Below are 18426 nucleotides of genomic sequence, written 5' to 3' on the forward strand. Positions count from 1 at the left end.
CATGGTAAAATATCCCCAGGCACTTCACAGGAGCATCAACAAGCAATGCGAGGCAAGGGAGGAGAATGCTGCTGCTTTTGACAAGGTCCCACATGGGAAATTGGTCCAAAAAGGTAACAGCTCATGGGGTGCAGGACAATTTGGCAAATTGGATCTGAACTGTCTTGGTGACAGAAGGGAGAGGATGATGTCAAGAGTTGTTTTTTGCAATTGGAAGCCCGTGACCAGTTATGTAGCATAGAGATCAGGGCAGGATACTTGTTGTTTACAGTAATGACTAGAATGTAAATGTAGGAGATATAATTAGAAAGTTTGTAAATAACATGGAAATTGGTAGTGTTGTGGATCGTCAGGAGGGTGGTCTTTGACTGTAGTTGGATACAGATCCAACTAGGTCAAAGACCACCCTCCTCACTATCCACAACAAAGTGGCAAGGTGGGCGGAGAAACTGCAGATGGAATTTAATCCTGAAAAAATGAGAGGTGATGCAATTTGGGAAGATCAATAAGGATAGAATATACACAACCCTAGGAAACATCGAGGAACAGAAGGATCTTGGTGTACATGCCCAAGGGTACCTGATAGTGGCAGTACAGGTGGATAAGGTGAACAAGGAGGAATACAGGATACTTACCTTCATTAGCTGGGGAATAGAACACAAGAGCAGGGAGGTTACATCACAGCTGGAGTACTGACTGCAGTTCTGGTAGCCCCGCTACAGGAAGGATGTGATCGCATTAGAAGGGTGCAGAGAAGATTCACCAGGACGTTTCAGCCATGAGGAGAGACAGGATAGACTGGGTTTGTTTTTCTTGGATGGTCAGCACAGACTGGGTGGGCCAGAGGACCTGCTTCTATGCTGTATCTCTCACTATGACTCTATGGCTATGGGCTGAGTGCTGGGAAATGGGATCAGTGTAGATAGGCACTTGATGGATGGCAGGGACGAAAGGGTGGGCCAAGGCTGTTTCCATGTTGCATGGCTCTAATATTTGGCACTGACCCACAGAAAGGGATTAATGCTTATATAGAAGTTGAGCTTACAAGGTGAGCTCAGTCCCCCAACTAATGAAGACAACATGCCATACGCCTTCTTAAAAACCCTATCAACTTGCATGGCAACTTTGAGGGATCTATGGACTTGGACCCCACGATCCTTCTGTTCCTCCACACTGCTAAGAATCCTGTCATTAACCTTGCATTCTGCCTTCAAATTCGACCTTCCAAAGTGAATCACTTCACAGTTCTGGGTTGAACTCCATCAGCCACTTCTCAGCCCAGCTTTGCATTCTGTCAATATCCTGTTGTAATCTACAGCAACCTTCTACACTATCCATAACACCACCAATCTTTGTATCATCAGCAAACTTACTAACCCATCCTTCCACATCCTCATCCAAATCATTTATAAAAATCACAAAGAGCAGGGGTCCCAGAACAGATCCCTGCAGAACACCACTGGTCACCAACCTCCAGGCAGAATATGCTCCATCTACAAACACCCTCTGCCTGCTATGGGCGAACCAATTCTGAATCCACACAGCAAGTTTCCCTGGAACCATTGCCTCCTGACCTTCTGAATGAGCCTATCATGGGGAAACTCATCAAATGCCTTACTAAAGTCCATATACACCACATCCACTGCTCTACCCTCATCAATGTGTTTTGTCACATCCTCAAAGAATTCAGTCAGGCTTGTGAGGCATGACCTGCCCCTGACAAAGCCATGCTGACTGTCCCTAATGAGACTATGCTTCTCCAAATGCCCATAAATCCTGTCCCTAAGAATCTTTTCCAATAATTTGCCCACCACTGAAGTAAGATTCACTGGTCTATAATTCCCAGGGTTATCCCTACTCCCTTTCTTGAACAAGAACCTGACAAGACTAGACACAGTGAAGATCTTTTTCCTCAATTCGAGGAGTCTAGGAACAGTGGGCAGACTTTCAGATTAAAGAGTAGACCATTTAGGATTGAGATGGGGAGAAATTTCTTCACTTAGAGGGTGATGAACTTTGGAACTCCCCAGAAGGCTGCCGAGGCTGTCATTGAGTTTGTTCAAAACACAAATTGGTAAATCTCTGGACGTTAAGAGAATCAAGGGATATGGGACTAGTCCTTGAAAATAGCACTGAGGTAGATCAGCCATGACATTAATGAATGGTGAATAGGCTGGATGGCTGACTCCTTTTCTTAAGAGTAGGTCTGAAAGGATCTGCCAGTGACACAGCTGAATTACATTATATGACACCTTAAAGATCTAGGCAATCTCCCCATGGCTTCCTCAAAAGTTTCAAACACAGCTGAAGTGGTCCTTTCTGTTTGACGGCTGGTTGTAACTCAGAATATTTATCAATTCCAACAGAAACTTTCAACAGATTGGGCTATCAATTAATTACTGATCAAAGATGGGCAAGTGAAGTTGTGGTACAGATTAACTAAACTCTAATTCAATGAAAGATCAAGGGCAATAATTGAATCTATGCCTATAACGATAAATTACCGTGCCTCAGATAAGAATACAAGAACATGGAGGCGGAGAAGGCCACTCAGCCCCTCAAGCTTAACCGGCTATTTAATATGATCTTGGCTGATCTGTTTATGGCCTCATCTCCTCCTCTGTGTCAGGAGGAGAAGGATTGGTTATCAGATGGTTACCTGTTGGTTGGAGATCCCCAAGGGTAGGGTGCCGAGTTTGAAGTCTTCCAGAAGCTGCACTGCTGCTTTAAGACGACTCTGTAAAACAATGAGAGAAGAGAGTTTAAAATAAATAATTTTTTTAAAATGTGATTCTATTGATAGAGGCCAACTGCCATAAGCTCTGTTGCTAGTTATAATCACAGGTGGCAGCAACATTTTGTAGAATGTATTTTCCTCATCACCTGAGCCTTCCTTTGCTATCAAGCCTGTTTTCTCCCATTCCGTGGGGAAGTTCAGGGATAGTACAAAGAATATCCTGTTTGCAATATGGGGCCATAACCACCCGTGTACAATGACAGCTCCAAGTGCTGGATGGACTATTTCTACTCCTGTTTCTTATGTTCTCATGTAACTGGAGATGGTCAATAAATGCTGGCTGTGCCAGCAAGGTTCAGATTCCAAAAAAAAATTGAAGAACAGAAGGACTTTCCTTTAATTAGTTTATGGAATATGGTCATTGCTAATTGCCTTTGAGATGGTGATGGTAAGCCATTGGTTACTCATCTTCTAAGTTTGCGTACTGCTCCAGTACAGCATTGTTATATTATCTTTGCTGTTCCCTGCAGGATAATCCAGCCAGTTCCATTTCTCAGCTCTTTAAATAAAAAAAAGATTTCTGTTATGTATCTTTCAATTCCTTAGGAAAGCAACAACGAAGTGTTTCCATCATCCATGCCAGGTGGTGAATTCAGGTCACAGCAATTCTCGGGATGAAAAAGTTTCTCCTCACATCTTTTGATTCTTTTGGCAATCTCTCTAAAACCATATCCTCTGGCTTGTCCAATGGAAACAGTTTCTGCCAACATCCATCATGATGTTACAACACACAAAGCGCTGGAGGAGCTCAGCGGGTCAGGCAGCATCAATGGAGGGAAATGGAGAGTCGATGTTTCGGGTTGAGACCCTTCATCTGGACATTGATGTTGTCCTATTCTGGCACTGCCCTTCACCATTCTCAGATCCAAGGGGAACATTCCCAGTTGCTTAGTCTAATCACATACTTTCAGTCCATTGGTGCTGCAACAATTTCATTAAATCTCTTCTGCATCTCCAAGATTCCCATAAATCCCAAAGCATGACCTATATAGCAGCTAGTACTTAGCAGTGTAATCACCTTGTTTTATAGGGAAGCCAATTCTGAATCCAAACTACCAAGTCACCATGGATCCCATGCACCTTCTGGATCAGCCTGCCATGAGGGACCTGTACTTGTACTCCCTTTAGAATTGTATCTTTCTAAATACACTTTCTTTATTCTTCCAACCAAAATGTATCATTTCATACTTTTCTTGTCCTGTACTCGTGATAACTCATGTGACTGGATGAGTTAAGCTTCTGGTCGGTGGACCAGGGTATTGATTGAAGGGTTCAGTGGTGACAATATCATTGAATACAATGCAGAAGTGTCTATTCTCAATTACTGATGATCATTGCCTCACTCTTGTGCAAGATGAATAGTACCTGCCACTTATCAGACTAACTGTGAATATTGCAGATGACCACAGATGGAATTGCCAAGAAGTCTACCAACTAATGTTCCTTCCCAAAAAAAAGGTCCATATGGCCCTTCCATCCTCCATCATGGATGATCTCATCTTGGCCTCAGCTGTTAGCCAGAACTCTCAACCCTTCTATAGGCCAAACATCTCAGGATACATTCAATCATTCAGTCTCCACAACTCTCTGCTTAGGGCATACCAAAGATTCACAACCTTCTGGGAGAAGTAATTCTTCCTCATTCCAGTCTTACATAGGCAAGTATGAAGTATTCAAGACTTGTTGAAGCCCATTTTTCCTCCACAGAGGGTGAGCAAAGCTACCTTGAAGTAATCGAATAAATACGAAGCTGACTGAGAGACTTGTTCGTATGGTAAAGTATGATTAGTCCATAAACATCAAGAGTAGCTAGATAACAATACTGAGCGATTCCTGATCCACAAACATTCAGCCAGGGTAATCTCAGTATAACCAACAAGGCTGCACATTGCTACCTTCCCACTTGCATTTTGAACATAGAACAGTACAACACAGGAACAGGCCCTTCGGCCCACTATGTCTGTGCTGACCATGAGGCCAATCCAAATTATCTATATCCCTCCATTCCCCTCCTGTTCATGTGCCTGTCTAAATTCCTCTTAAACATTGCTATTGCATCTGCTTCCACCACCTCCCCGGCACCTACCACTATGTGCAAAAAAATTACCTCGTAAATCTCATTTCAACTTTCCAGCTCTCACCTTAAAGCTATGCCTTCTTATGTATGACATTTTCACCCTGGGAAAAAGACTCTGATTATCTACCCCATCCACGTCTCTCATGAATGCTCCAAAGAAAACAATCCAAGTTTGTCCAACGTCTCCTAATAGCTAAGATACTTATAGATCCTTATACTCTTTGGTAGAGTATTTTTAGCATTCAGAAGAAGTAATTCAGAATTTTACAAACTTAGGAGTGAAATGCTAACCTAAGCCACTTTGGAGAAAAGGTAAGAAACACCTTTGCACAAAGGGTGGTGCAAATTTGTCTCTCTCTGCCCAGGCACTGAATTCCAGGTTAATTAATATCTTCAGGACTAAAGTTTTTGTTCAGCCACGGGTTCAAAGAGCGCAGAACAAAACTGAGTGAATGGAACAGAGGTATTGGTTTGGTATTGGTTTATTATTGTCACTTGTACCGAGGTACAGTGAAAAACGGGTCTTGCATACCGATTGTACGGGTCAATTCATTACACAGTGCAGTTACATTGAGTTAGTACAAAGTGCATTGATGTAGTACAGGTAAAAACAATAACAGTACAGAGTAAAATGTCACAGCTACAGATAAAGTGCAGTGCAATAAGGTGCAAGGTCACAACAAGGTAGATTGTGAGGTCATAGTCCATCTCATTGTATGAAGGAACCGTTCAATAGTCTTATCACAGTGGGGTAGAAGCTGTCCTTAAATCTGGTGGTACGTGCCCTCAGGCACCTGTATCTTCTACCCGATGGAAGAGGAGAGAAGAAAGAATGTCCCGAGTGGGTGGGGTCTTTGATTATGCTGGCTGCTTCACCAAGACAACGAGAGGTAAAGACAGAGTCCAAGGAGGGGAGGCTGGTGTCTGTGATGCGCTGGGCTGTGTACCAAGATCTGCATGAATGGGGCGTCAGACACAAGGGTTTTAAGGGTCTACATGATTTCTTGTAAAGTCACACCTTCACTTTCAACTCAGAAAGTAGTACATCTTGTAGCATACTTAAACCTTTCACTGTGCACCCATTCCTTTTACCTCATCAACAGTCACCACAGCATTTAATGCTCTGTGTAACACTGGTTCACACAGATCCCAGTATGGCACATCATAAACTACAGGTATATAAATAGAAACTGTTGGAAACAAACAGCAGGCCAGGCAACATCTGTGGAAAGAGAAACTGTTTCAGGTCACAGAGTTTTGTCTTTCCCAGTTCTGACAAAGGGTTTATGAACTGTTTCCATTGAGTGATGTCATTTTCAACTGGTGCATGCAGTGGATCGGAGGCTGGTCACTGCTGAAGGAATAAAGCAATTTGCATTAGATTCAGATTAGCATTTATTGCCATATACACCAGGGTGTAATGAAATTCCTTGCTTATATGAAGCTCACAGAGTAAACAGTATGCATGGTAATAATAAGTACAACAATAAATATAGCCACGAGCACAAAACAACAGAATGGTGCAAAGATAGTAGTGCAGTCTGAAATAGTGCAAAAAGAAATGCTGAAGTGACAATAATGGAATTAAGAGTCTGAGGACATGGCAGCACAGCTGGAAAGGGGATGTGAAGAGTACTGCTGCAAAACTAATTTCTATTTGTGGTCCAGATGAAGTAGTATGGAGTTTAGGATCTTTGGTAGAAAATAAAAACCATGCTTGATAAAATGGCACCAGGGAACCATGCAGTTCAACCCAGGTAAGTGTGAAGTGGTTCATTTTGGTAGGTCAAATATGTTGGCGGAATATAGTATTAATGGTAGGACTCTTGGCAGTGTGGAGGGAGGGATCTTGGGGTCCGAGTCCATAGGATGCTCAAAGTGGCTGCGCAGGTTGACTCTGTGGTTAAGAAGGCATATGGTGTATTGTCCTTCATCAATCGGGGAATTGAATTTAGGAGCCGTGAGGTATTGTTGCAGCTATATAGGTCCCTGGTCAGACCCCACTTGGAGTATTGTGCTCAGTTCTGCTCACTACAGGAAAGACGTGGAAGCCATAGAGAGGGCGCAGAGGAGATTTACAAGGATGCTGCCTGGAATACAGAGCATGCCTTATGAAAGCAGGCTGAGGGAACTCGGCCTTTTCTCCTTGGAGAGACGGAGGATGAGGGGGGACCTGATAGAGGTTGTATAAGATGATGAGAGGAATTGATCGGGTAGATAGTCAGAGGCTTTTCCCCAGGGCTGAAATGGTGGCCACAAGAGGACATAGGTTTAAGGTGCTGGGGAGTAGATATAGAGATATCAGGGGTAAGTTTTTTACTCAGAGAGTGGTGAGGGCATGGAATGGGCTGCCGGAAACGGTGGTGGAGGCAGATATGATGGGGTCTTTCAAGAGACTGTTAGGTAGGTACATGGAGCTGAATAAAATAGAGGGCTATGGGTAAGCCTAGTAATTTCTAGGGTAGGGACATGTTCGGCACAGCTCTGTGGGCCGAAGGGCCTGAATTGTGCTGTAGTTTTTCTATGTTTCTATGCAATGGAGATATAAAGTCTGACAGACTGGGATATATTGGGGTAGATAGAGGACTTTAAAATTTCCCTTTTGCTACTCAAACAAATGCCCCACTGTATAGAAAACAACCTCCATTTATATTGCACCTTTAGCATTTCAAGAACAATCAAGGGACTTCACAGGACCATAATTAGGTGAACGTGACAATCAAACCATATAAGGAGGTACATGGACATGTGTAAAAGTCAACCCGCACTCTGTAATAAATCAGATAACAGCAGAACCAAGGAGCGTACAAAAAGATCTTTATTGTTTAATGCTAGTGGGAGTAAGGGGTACACAAAAGAGTAAACAGTCAGTGCTGCTCTTCCCTGGACGTGGCCCGACTCAAGGAATACAGGGTGCTAACAAACTTAAATACATTGTTCTCCGGTGGGTGTCCACTTACTGCACTGGCATACCCATATTTGGGTATGCTTGACCAGCTCACACTACCATTGGTCCCAGACAGGTTAACACAACTTTCACAGACGTCAGAAACAACCCTGTTCTTGTAGCCTTGAAGTTCATGCTTAGCTGATAAGGAGTTGCTAAACTTCACGAGCAGGTTCAAGCTGCTTACCAACAGCGAGAGAGAGAGAAAGAAAGAAAGAAAGAGAGAGAAAGAAAGAAAGAAAGAGAGAGAGAGAGAGAGAGAGAGAGAGGGAGGGAGGGAGGGAGGGAGAAAGAGAGAGAGAGAGAGAGAGAGAGAGAGAGAGAGAGAGAAACCTTTTGTTCACCAGAGCTCCCTTCCCATTGTCTTCTACACATGTCCAAATGCTTGGTCAAAGAGGTCGTTTTATAGTTTAATGGAGTAAATGCAAGAGTTTAGGCCCTCTACAGCTGAAGGCAGGGTTGGCTAGGATGAAGCCATTTAAACTAAGGAAGCACAAAGAGGCAGAGCTTGGAGTTAAAAGGGTCACAGAGGTTGGGGGGGGGGGGTCAAAGTCATGCAGGGATTTAAATAAGAGTATGAGGCATTCTTATGATAAGTATTGTTGCATTGGGAGCCAACATAGATTTGCAAGTTCACAGTTGATAGTGTGAGCTCAACTTGGCATGAATTAAGTTTCAAATTGTCAAATAAAACTTAATCCTTATAGTCTCTACCAGTAGTGTCCAGAAGCATGAGACTAATGCACATTTCTTTTGTACCTTAATTATAAATATCACCAAATTTTCACCTCGCTGACTCTTCAGCACCTCTGGCCTCATCAGTACTCAGTGGGAGATGGATTCTTTTCACTTCTGTGCAAATCCTTAGGAACTGGTCTGAAATTAGTTCTCTTAATTAGAACTTCATCTAATGGAGCAGTGACTTTATTAGCTGCAGATTAATATTGGCAAATGAAACAGCTTCCTGCAGGGTTGGAAAGAGAATGGGCTCCAGCAATGCCAACACCATCAAGCTGACGAGTTATAAATGACTGTGCACTGAAACGGGGAGCCCAGGGTGTTTCTTTTTAAATGTGCGAGGTGTGATTGTTAGAGAACCACAATCTGAACCTATTTCTGAAAGAGTGGGTGGGCAGCCACTGTGATCACTGGGTCAGACAAGAGGTCATGCTTCACAGCAGTAAAGACCCCAAGTGCCATTCATAGCTCAAGGGTGGTTTGTGCACTGTGATGTGAAATATATGCCAGGTGAGGTCCATATCCCATCCAAGTTAGTTGATCAGATGGGGGAGATAATTGGCTTGAACAGAGCCCCTTTTGGTGGGAGGGGCAGAGATTGGCATCTTTAAATCAGCTAGAGACCAACCCTGATTAACAGAAGTGATAATTCTGCACGTCAGGTGATGGGAGGCTGTTTCCAGACTGTAAAATATTGTCCAAGCAATGGTGAATGAGTAAATTACCAGATGGTCGTGGGTACCAGTGGAAGCAGCAATATCAGTATTTTAGGTGCAGTGGAAGGAAAGTATAGGAGCTCATCTATATTGGGGAATTGTATAAAAAGCATCATCCAGTGCTGAATTACTGCAAGAACAAAAGTGCCACAGATTTGTGAGGATAAATGAAACATGGGTGAAGCAAAGACCCATTACACTAACTAAAATTCCAAATTACATTCTCCATCACTCTAACCCTAACTGTACATAGTACAACCACCTGTTGAAAACGTGCTGACAAAGCTTACCTCGACTGAAGCTTGGTTCACTGCTGGCAACCCACCAACCTAACCACTACCAACTCCAGGATGTTCTCCCCTAGTTACCGGGGAGGCAGCTCCAGGATCCCATCATGGCCAATCAACTTCCTTTCCTGGAAACCTTTCCTACTTTAGCAATAATATCGTCATTACCTCCACCACCAAAGCCCACTGATGTCACTAAGTTTTTGCAATGAATAGGCAGCGACAAATTTATCCTCCACTAAACTCTCCTTGATTTAGGTCCTCTGCTTTTTTTCTTTGACCCACTGGTGTGAGAACATAGAACAGTACAGCACTGTATGGGCCCTTTGGCCCACAATGTTGTGCCGACCCAAATAAACCTACTCCACAATCAATCTAACCCTTCTGTCCTACACAGCCCAGAACCGTCCATTTTTCTTACATCCATGTGCCTATCTAAGAGTCTTTTAAATATTCCTACTGCATCAACCTCTAGCACCACACCTGGCAGTGCGTTCCAGGCAGCCACCACTCTCTGTGTAAAAAAAACCCACCATCTCCCCAAAACTTTCCTCCACTCACCTTAAATGGATGTCCTCTGGTATTGGCCTTTGCCGCCCTGGGACAAATTTTGTCCCCAATTTTTAACTAAGCCAGTCCCACCTCAGAGTGGCTGTTGCACCCTCTCATGGTGGAGGTGGCCATTGCCTCGCACTTGTGTGGTGCTAGTGGTAAAGCTCTGGGTGATGACTGGAACTGAATATAGTAATTGTTGTAATTTATGAAGTGGGAACATGTAATCTGTGTTTATTTAATTATTTCTTCCCACCGCCCAAGCCCAGTGACCCAGTAGAGTAACATAAAACACTATGGAGGGACGGTATCGTCGTCGTGGCTATCCCTCGAGGTCAAGGATGGTCTTCGTTCCGTTGATCTGTTTCTGGGCTCTCAAGTGGCTTAAGAGTCCAATCTTGGCTCTGAAAATTCTTCTGCAAGTAGCCTACAGAGCGAAGATGCCTGTGCGTGTATTTGTTTAACGTGTACTTGATGTTGCACTACAAAAAGCACACGATACTTCACAAATCAACCAACTGATTCCAATGACATGGAAACCACGATGATTGGAGCTGATGGATTTGTTGCAGCCTTCACCTGCCTTCACAGCAGTTGAGTTCGAAATAACTTCATCCGCCTGTTCCACCATTGAGGTCTTGGTTGGATTGTTCCTTGTCAGGGACCTCACTATCGACCTTACCGCCATGGGTGACCCTACCAGGAGCATAGCTCCAGACGGCATCACTCTCAGGATCTCAGGACCCACAAGCTTCTCCACCACGACAAGGTGACAATCCACAGAGAAGAGGGGCCATATAAGAACAGTGAGATGTGCATATTCGTATATCCTTGAAAGTAGAAAGGAAAATTGGTAAGGCAGTCAAGAAACCATTAGGATACTTTGTTAGTAGGGGGACTGATCATTTAAAAATGTGATGTTCAACTCTGGGTTGACAACTAGAATGTGGCTTATTTCTGGGTGCAATAAAACTCCATTAACACATAGAACAGCACAGCACAGGAACAGGTTCTTCAGTCATGATCGCTGCACCGAACACTATGGCAAATTAAACAAAATCTCTTCTGCCTGTACATGATCCATATCCCTCCATATTCATGTGTCTAACAGCCTCTTAAGTGCCACTATCACATCTGCTTCCACCACTCCTCCCAGCAGCCCATTCCAGGCACCCACTACTCTGTGTGTAAAAAGATTTGCCCCACACATCTCCTTGAAACTCTCCCCCTCTTACCTGAAATGCATGCCCTCTAGTACTTGACATTTCTACCCTGGGGAAAAAGAACCTGACTGTCTCCCCATCTGTGCCTCTCATAATTTTATAAACTTCTATCAGGTCTCCACTCAGCCTCTGATGCTCCACAGAGAAACAATTGAAGTGTGTCCAACCTCTCCTTTTGGTCAAACCCTCTAAGCCAGGCAGCATCCCGATAAACCTCTTCTGTACACTTTCCAAAGTCTCCACACCCTTCCTGTAATGGGGCGATCAGAACTGCACACAATACTCCAAATGTGGCCTAACCAAAGTTTTACATAGCTGCAACATGACTTCATGACTCTTATAGTCAATACCCCGACCAATGAAGGCAAGCGTGCCAATATGCCTTCTTTACTACCCAATTAACTTGAGTGGCCACTTTCAGGGAGCTATGAGCTTGGACCCTAAGATCCCTCTGTAATCCCTCACACTCAGGACTTTAGTAATGTTGGACTGGCCACTTTTCTAGACTACTGGATGTTATTCCAATTAATACTCCAACACACTTTAAATTCATCTTATTTTTAGAAAAGTTGTTAAGAGTAATATAATAAATTTTCTTGTGAACACAACTAGCTTAAAGAGAGCATACACATCTAGCACTAGTGTGCTAGATGCTAAACCATCGGGATTTTCAAACCAATGTATAGCAGATTATTGGCGTTTATAGTACAACAAGAAGGGTTGTCAAGGCTTTAGAGAGGGTTACAGATGGGGTTTCTTACCAGTAAAAAGGGACTTCAGTTATTGGAGAGAATGGATAAACTTGGACCGCCCTCCTTACAGTAGAGAAGATTAATCCCATCCTCATCATGAGATGATGGTTTGGGTAAACAGCTTTTAACACGTTCACTTAAACGCTTCACAGACTCCAAGTTTTGAGGGCAGACACAGTAGTGTAGCAGTTAGCATAATGCTATTACAATGCCAGCAACCCAGATTCAATTCCGGCCGCTGTCTGTAAGGAGTTTGTACGTTCTCCCTGTGTCTGCATGGGTTTCCTCTGGGTGCTCCGGTTTCCTCCCACATTGCAAAGAGATAAGGGTTAGGAAGTTGTGGGCACGCTATGTTGGCGCCGGAAGCATGGCGACACTTGCGGGCTGCCTCCAGCACATTCTACGCAAAAGATGTATTTCACTGTGTGTTTTAATGTACATGTGACTAATAAAGATATCTTAAGAGAGCTAATGGACCTAGTCAAGATAAGAACCATAGAACACTACAGCACAGAAAACAGGCCATTCGGCCCTTCTAGTCTGTGCCGAAATGGTATTCCACTAGTCCCATTTACCTGCAGCCAGTCCATAACCCTCCAGACCTCTCCCGTCCATGTATCTATCCAATTTATTCTTAAAACTCAAGACTTAGCCCACATTTACTACATCAGATGGCAACCTGTTCCATACTCCCACCACTCTGAGGGAAGAGGCTCCCCCTAATGTTCCCCCTAAACCTTTCCCCTTTCACCCTAAAGCCATGTCCTCTCGTACTTATCTCTCCTAATCTAGGTGGAAAGAGCCTACTCGCATTAACTCTGTCTATACCCCTCATAATTTTGTAAACCTCTATCAAATCTTCCCTCATTCTTCTGCGCTCCAAAGAATAAAGTCCTAACCTGTTCAATCTTTCCCTGTAACTCAACTCCTGAAGACCTGGTAACAATCTTACTGATATCCTTCCTATAGTTAGGTGACCAGAACTGCACGCAATACTCCATATTTGGCCTCACCAATGTCTTATACAACCTCACCATAACATCCAAACTCCTGTACTCAATACTTTGATTTATGAATGCCAGGATGCCAAAAGCCTTTTTTACAACCCTGTCTACCTGCGACGTCACTTTCAAGGAATTATGTATCTGAACTCCCAGATCCCTTTGTTCCTCCGCACTCCTCAGTGCCCTACCATTTACTGTGTATGTCCTACCTTGATTTGTCCTTCCAAAATGCAGTACCTCACACTTGTCTGCATTAAATTCCATCTGCCATTTTCTGGCCCATTCTTCCATTTGTTTCAGATCCCTCTGCAAGCTTTGAAAGCCTTCCTCGCTGTCCACAACGCCTCCAATCTTAGTGCCATCAGCAAACTTGCTGATCCAATTTACCACATTATCACCTAGATCATTGATATAGACAACATACAACAATGGCCCCAGCACAGATCCCTGAGGCACACCACTAGTCACAGGCCTCCAGTCTGAGAAACAATCATCCACTACCACTCTCTGTCTTCTCCCACACAGCCAATTTCGAATCCAGTTTACAACCTCTCCATGGATACCTAGTGTCTGAACCTTCTGAACTAACCTCTCATGTGGGACCTTGTCAAAGGCCTTATTAAAGTTCATGTAGACAACATGCACAGCCTTTCCTTCATCTACTTTCTTGGTAACCTCCTCGAAAAACTCTACAAGATTCGTTAAACATGATCTACCACGCACAAAGCCATGCTGACTATTCTTAATCAGCCCTTGGTTGTCCAAATACTTGTATATCCGATCTCTCAGAATACCTTCCAATAATTTACCCACTACTGATGTCAGGCTCACTGGCCTTTAATTACCTGGCTTACTTTTACATCCTTTTTTAAACAACGGAACAACATGAGCTACCCTCCAGTCCTCCGGCACCACACCCGTGGCTAAGGACATCTTAGATATATCTGCCAGGGCCCCTGCAATTTCTACACTAGTCTCCCTCAATGTCCGAGAAAATATCTTATCTGGCCCAGGGGATTTATCTACCTTTATTCACTGTCAGGCAGCAAGCACCTCCTCCTCTTTAATCTCTATATGTCCCATGACTCTATTGCTTGTTTCCCTTCCTTCCATATCCACTATGCCCATTTCCTGCGTAAATACTGATGCAAAAAAAATTGTTTAAGATCTCCCCCATCTCCTGAGGCTCCACACATAGACGACCACTCTGATCTTCTAGGGGACCAACTTTGCCCCTTACTATCCTTTTATTCTTCATATACTTGCAGAAACCCTTCGGATTTACCTTCACCTTATCTGCCAAAGCAACCTCATGTCTTCTTTTTACCTTCCTGATTTCCTTTTTTAGTATTTTCTTACATTTTCTATACTCTTCAAGTACCCCATTCGTTCCTAGTTGCCTATACCTGCTATACACCTCTCTAGTTTTCTTAAGCAGATCGCCAATATCCCTTGAAAACCAAGGTTCCCTATGCTTTTTAACTTTGCCTTTAATCCTGGCAGGTACATGCAAAATGTAGGGATTTAAAGAGAAGTCAGAGAGGAAAGGAGTCTTATGACACAGAAGGAAACAACTGTCAAAAGCGCGCGGGCGATTTAAAAGTCGAAGGTTCGCCTTCAAGTTTTCTTTCCAGCGACGAGAGAGCGGAGATTGCCGGAAAATAACGAGGTTTTTTTCTCTTTCTAGCGTTCGGGACAGCGGCGAGTGACTGCGCAGGCGCGTGACGTCACCCGGAAGCGCGCGGACGATTTAAAAGTCGAAGGTTCGCCTTCAAGTTTTCTTTCCAGCGACGAGAGAGCGGAGATTGCCGGAAAATAACGAGGTTTTTTTTTCTCTTTCTAGCGTTCGGGACAGCGGCGAGTGACTGCGCAGGCGCGTGACGTCACCCGGAAGCGCGCGGGCGATTTAAAAAGCAGACGAGCATATCCAGCGGGCAGCGTCGGAGCGGGCAGCGGAGTGTGAGGGAGCAGAGTGGGTTCAGCTTTGGCTCAACGGGCTTCGGCGAGAGCGGGAAAGAGGCGAGATTATAGAGAGGGGTGAGTTATTAGTTTAGTTTAGTTTAGTGTTGAGCTCAGTGATATTCAGCAGTATGCATCTGGGATTAGTGTTGTGTTTGGAGTGTCAGATGTGGGGCCCCTGGGAGACGACCAGACTCCCTGATAACTACATCTGCGCAAAGTGCACCGAGATGCGGCTCCTCAAGGAACGGATTGAGAGTCTGGAGCAGCAGCTGGATGACCTTCGTTTGGTTAGGGAGAGCGAGCAGGAGATAGATAGGAGTTATAAAGATTATGTAGACAGCACCTCAGTGGCAGTCCCCCTCAAAAACCGATATCTCATTTTAGATTCGGTTGGAGAGGATGACTTCATAGAGGAAGACCTCAGCAGCCAGGACCTTGGCACCGTGTCTGATACTGTGGTCCAGCAGAGGAAGAGACATGCAGTGGTTATTGGGGATTCGATAGTAAGGGGTACGGATAGGAGATTCTGCGATAGCGATAATGAGTCTCGGATGGTGTGTTGCCTCCCTGGTGCCAGGGTACGGGATATCACAGACCGTGTCGAGAATATTCTGAGGGGGGAGGGTGAGCAGCCAGAAATCTTGGTACATGTAGGTACCAATGATGTAGGTAGGAAAAGAGAAGAGGTCCTGAAGGAGGAATACAAGGCATTAGGGAGAAGGTTGAAAAGTAGGACCTCAAGGGTAGTAATCTCAGGACTACTACCCGTGTCGCGTATCAATGACAGGAAGAATAGAAAGCTCTGGCAGTTAAATGCGTGGCTGAGTGACTGGTGCAAGGGGCAGGGCTTCAGATTCTTGGATACCTGGGACCTTTTTTGGGGGAGGCAAGACCTATTTGCTAAGGATGGGTTGCATCTAAACTCCAAAGGGTCCAATATCCTGGCGGGAATGTTTAATTTAGTTGTAGGGGAGGGTTTAAACTGATCTGGCAAGGGGATGGTAACCAGGATGCTAGGTTACAAGATGCTAAGGTGAGGGAGAAAGTGTATAGAAACGAATCCATTGAGGATGGCAAGAATGACAGGCAGGTGATAAGTCAGGATAATTTACTGAATAATAGAAGTACAACAAATCCGGATGTTAGGATACAGAATGTTAGGATCGGGGATGAGGATGTTCGGATACCGAATGTTAGGATAGGGGATGAGGTCTACACGAACATGTCTAAGATAGTAGGTAGCGAAGATAGTAAGAAGGATGGACAGGTAGAAAGTCAGGATAATCTGCTGATCAATAGAGGTACAATAAAATCAATAGCAGATACCAGTCTAAACATACTATATTTAAATGCACGTAGCATCAGGAATAAAGTAGATGACCTAGTGGCACAACTTCAGGTTAATAAATATGACATCGTTGCAATCACTGAGTCGTGGCTTCATGATGGATGTGATTGGGAACTGAATGTCAAGGGGTATACAGTATATAGGAAGGATAGGAGGGTAGGCAGAGGGGGAGGTGTGGCCATGATGGTTAGTAGCGATATAAAATCAATAGAAAGGAAGGACATTGGGTCAGAGGAGGTGGAATCCTTATGGGTGGAGCTGAGAAATAGCAAGGGTAAAAGAACAATAATAGCAGTCATATATAGGCCCCCAAACAGCAGTCAGGAAGTGGACCATAAGTTGCAGATTGAGATAGAAAAAGCATGTCAGAGTGACAATGTGAAGATAATTATGGGGGATTTTAACATGAAGGTGGACTGGGAAATGCAGCAAGGTGGTAGTACTCAGGAGAGTGAGTTTGTGGAATGTCTAAGGGATGTTTTTCTGGAGCAACTTATTGAGGAGCCCACCAGGGGATCGGCTGTTTTGGATTGGGTGCTGTGTAGTGAGCCCGAGGTGATTAGGGAACTAAAGGTAAAGGAACCACTGGGAACAAGTGATCACAATATGATTGAGTTTAGTTTCAAGTTTGAGAAGGAGAAGCTGATAACTGGTGTATCGATATTTCAGTGGAATAAGGGAAATTACAAAGGTATGAGAGATGAGTTGGCCAAAATTGATTGGAGGAGTAAGTTAGCTGAAGGGACGGCAGAGGAAAAATGGAAGAAATTTCTACAGGAAATAAGGACAATGCAGGACAGATATATTCCAAGAAAAAAGAAGGTTTTGAATGGAAAAAAGGCACAGATGTGGATAACGAGGGAGGTGAAGGATAAAATAAAAGCAAAAGGGGCGGCGTACAAAGTAGCAAAAATTAGTGGGAAAACAGAAGATTGGAACGATTTTAAAAATCTGCAGAGAGAAACTAAGAAGGTCATTAGGAAAGCAAAGATGAGTTACGAAAGGAAGCTGGCGGACAACATTCGGAAGGATTCTAAGAGTTTTTTTAAATACATAAGGAATAAAAGAGAGACACGGGTTGACATAGGACCAATTGATAACGGTGCAGGAGGTATTATAATGGATGATAGTGAGATGGCAAGGGAATTGAATGAATATTTTGCATCGGTCTTCACCGTGGAGGACATAAGCAATGTGCCCATTAGTCAGGAGTCTCACGAATTGGAGCTGAGTTCAATTGAGATTAATAGGGAGAAGGTGCTTGGAAAACTAAAGGGGCTTAAGGCTGATAAGTCTCCCGGACCGGATGAGGTGCATCCCCGGGTTCTGAAGGAGGTGGCTGTGGAGATAGCGGAGGCGTTGGCGATTATTTTTCAGGAATCGATAGATTCTGGCATGGTTCCGGAGGACTGGAGGGTAGCGAATGTAGTTCCGTTGTATAAGAAAGGTGGGAGGCAGCACAAAGGCAATTACAGACCTATTAGTCTGACGTCAGTGGTGGGAAAATTATTGGAGTCTATCCTCAAGGAGGAGGTTACCGAATACCTAGAGGCGCAAGGCAAGATAGGACCTAGTCAACATGGTTTTGTGAAGGGGAGGTCCTGTCTGACCAACCTATTGGAGTTTTTTGAAGAAATCACAGGTAGGGTGGATAAGGGAGAGGCGGTAGATGTTGTGTATTTAGACTTTCAAAAGGCCTTCGATAAGGTGCCTCACAAGAGACTGATTAATAAGATGAGAGGTCATGGAATTATGGGCAGGGTAGCAAAATGGGTGGAGAATTGGCTGGTTGGCAGGAAGCAAAGGGTGGAAATAAAAGGATCTCGTTCTGGTTGGTTACCGGTTACTACTGGTGTGCCGCAAGGGTCGGTGTTGGGGCCTCTCCTTTTTACCTTGTACATCAATGATTTGGATGATGGAATAAATGGTTGTGTGGCTAAGTTTGCGGATGACACCAAGATAAGTGGAGGAGTAGGGAGCATAGAGGAAATAGAAAGAATGCAGAGGGACATAGACAGTTTAG

General features: G+C 44.1%; 1 protein-coding gene across 2 annotated transcripts in view; it reads right to left on the reverse strand.

Moving 5' to 3' along the window:
- The window catches only part of LOC127582954 (sideroflexin-5-like), a 236129-nt gene that overhangs the window by 187411 nt on the left and 30292 nt on the right, over positions 1 to 18426 (reverse strand). For both annotated transcript variants that reach the window (XM_052038623.1, XM_052038615.1), the window contains exon 3: positions 2660 to 2737. In XM_052038623.1, coding sequence (XP_051894583.1) covers positions 2660 to 2737 — 78 coding nt within the window. The remainder of the gene's footprint in view (positions 1 to 2659; positions 2738 to 18426) is intronic.

This window comes from Pristis pectinata, chromosome 2 (assembly GCF_009764475.1).
Source record: "Pristis pectinata isolate sPriPec2 chromosome 2, sPriPec2.1.pri, whole genome shotgun sequence".
In the NCBI taxonomy this organism is placed as follows: domain Eukaryota; kingdom Metazoa; phylum Chordata; class Chondrichthyes; order Rhinopristiformes; family Pristidae; genus Pristis; species Pristis pectinata.